This window comes from Vigna umbellata, chromosome 5 (genome assembly GCF_029865625.1).
Source record: "Vigna umbellata cultivar VRB3 chromosome 5, Vumbellata_1.0, whole genome shotgun sequence".
Classification (NCBI taxonomy): Eukaryota; Viridiplantae; Streptophyta; class Magnoliopsida; order Fabales; family Fabaceae; genus Vigna; species Vigna umbellata.
The window spans coordinates 37,921,668-37,923,670 of NC_142169.1; the positions used below are offsets into that span (position 1 = coordinate 37,921,668).

The 2,003-nt window shown below is 41.9% G+C and overlaps 1 protein-coding gene across 1 annotated transcript; it reads left to right on the forward strand.

Annotated features, from left to right (window-relative positions):
- The first annotated feature begins 343 nt into the window (after positions 1 to 343).
- Positions 344 to 1,591, forward strand: LOC148198293 (uncharacterized). Its single transcript, XM_088115744.1, has one exon. It carries the CDS (start codon positions 344 to 346, stop codon positions 1,589 to 1,591), a length of 1,248 nt encoding a protein of 415 aa, XP_087971870.1.
- Positions 1,592 to 2,003: the final 412 nt, after the last annotated feature.

The window sequence follows — 2,003 nt, forward strand, 5'->3', positions numbered from 1 at the left end:
GTTTTTTTATTTTAGTTTAGTACTGTGTTGATTTTCATACTGTAGATTTTATATTCTGTTTTCGTAATGTTTTTTTTTACTTTTTGTGCTCGTTAGTAGTTCTGACTTGTATATATTCATGTGCTATCTGTTTTGTATATCTGTCCTGATTCTGTGATGCTTTTGGTCCTTAATTTGAAAAGTTGTTGGTGATTACTGTGTTTGTGTTGCTGGATGCTTAGTCAATACATCTGTTGAGGAGGTTTAGGTTGAATTAGAAGTGCGTATAATGAAAAATTTTATTTTTTTTTCTCTGAATCTGCAAACTAACAGGTGTTCATCTAGCTGTGAGAGTTGAAAGTGTATGACCAGGGCTAATCACAGCCCTTTGTGTACCCTGGATCCAGAAATTGGCAGAAATAGAAAAGGAATCAAAAAGGAGAAGAACCAGCGTGAATCTGAGGCTACTGGATCATTTCCAACTTCATTTGAGTGTTTATCAGATACATCTGAGACTGAAGACATGACTGTTGAGCAAGGAGAGAGAACATTAAAGGAGCTGGCTAATCAGGAAATTGGATTCCAGCCCCTGTGCATCCAAGTGCCATATGTGCAGGGGGCACCCAACTTTGATCTTAGATCTGGGTTCATTCAGCTTTTGCCAAGGTTCCATGGGTCAGCAGGGGAGGACCCTCACAAGCATATTATGGAATTCACAGTGGTCTGGTCAACTATGAAGCCATTGGATGTACCTGAGGAGATTGTCAAAATGAAAGCCTTTCCCTTTTCATTGCAAGATGCTGCCAAGGAGTGGCTGTTTTCTCAGAATGTACCCATAGTTAGCTGGGGAGAAATGAAGAGAAAATTTCTGGAAAGGTTCTTCCCTGCCTCCAGGACAGCAGCTGTGAGAAAAGAAATAAGTGGAATTAGACAACTGCCTGGGGAGAATCTGTTTGAATACTGGGAACGCTTCAAGAGGTTGTGCTCCACCTGTCCTAACCATCAGATCAATGAGCAGCTGCTGCTGCAATACTTTTATGAAGGGTTGTTGCCTCAAGAAAGGAACATGATAGATGCAGCAAGTGGAGGCACTCTCATGGACAAGACACCATCTGCAGCAAGAAACCTCATTGCAAACATGGCTGAGAATTACCAGCAGACCTACACCAGAGGTGGCAGTAGTAAAGGAGTTCATGAGATGCAACTGAATGCAATCTCAGATTCAGTACAAACCAACATGTTTAATGAGAACAACCTGCTGCTGGGAAACAAAATTTTGGAGCTAATTGAGCTAATGAGGCAGATGGCTTCAGGAGGCCAAGTGAATGTAGTGAGAAAGCACTGTGGTCTGTGTGCATCAGATCAACACTTCACAGACCAGTGTTATCAACTTCAAGGTACCCCTGGAGCTGAATCAGTGGCAGCTGCATTCCAATATCAGCAAGGAAACTTCAGGCAGAATCAACAGCAATGGCAAACCCAAAATCAGCCACAACATTACAACCAAGCTTCCAACTCACAGAATTCAGGATGGAGGAACATGATGAACCCAAGATACGAAGCTCCTCCATACAATCTGCAGAGTGGACAGCAGTCAAATGGGCTGATGTAGAGCATGAATCAGTATGCACAGCAGAATAGGCAGAATGCATCATTTTATGGAGGGCAGAACCAGCAGTATAGGCAGAACCAGTCACAAACGCAGCCTAGGATGGACCCTACTCTAGAGGCAACCATTCAGGATATGAAGATGCAAATTGGGCAGCTGGCTCATGCTGTCAATGAACTGGTGAATCAGAAGGCTGGAGGCATTCCTGCTCAGCCAGTAGTGAATCCAAAGGAAGCACCAAGCAGCACATAGAGCTTCAACGAATAAGCTTCCTTTTCTTGTTTTTCATTTGCAGTTTCTATTACTGTTACATACATTGAATAATATGTTTCTCTTGGTTCTGCTATATACATTCTTTGTTCCAGTTGTTTTTTTTTTTTTTTTTTTTTGCATATATCCACTAGTATCTGTTTTG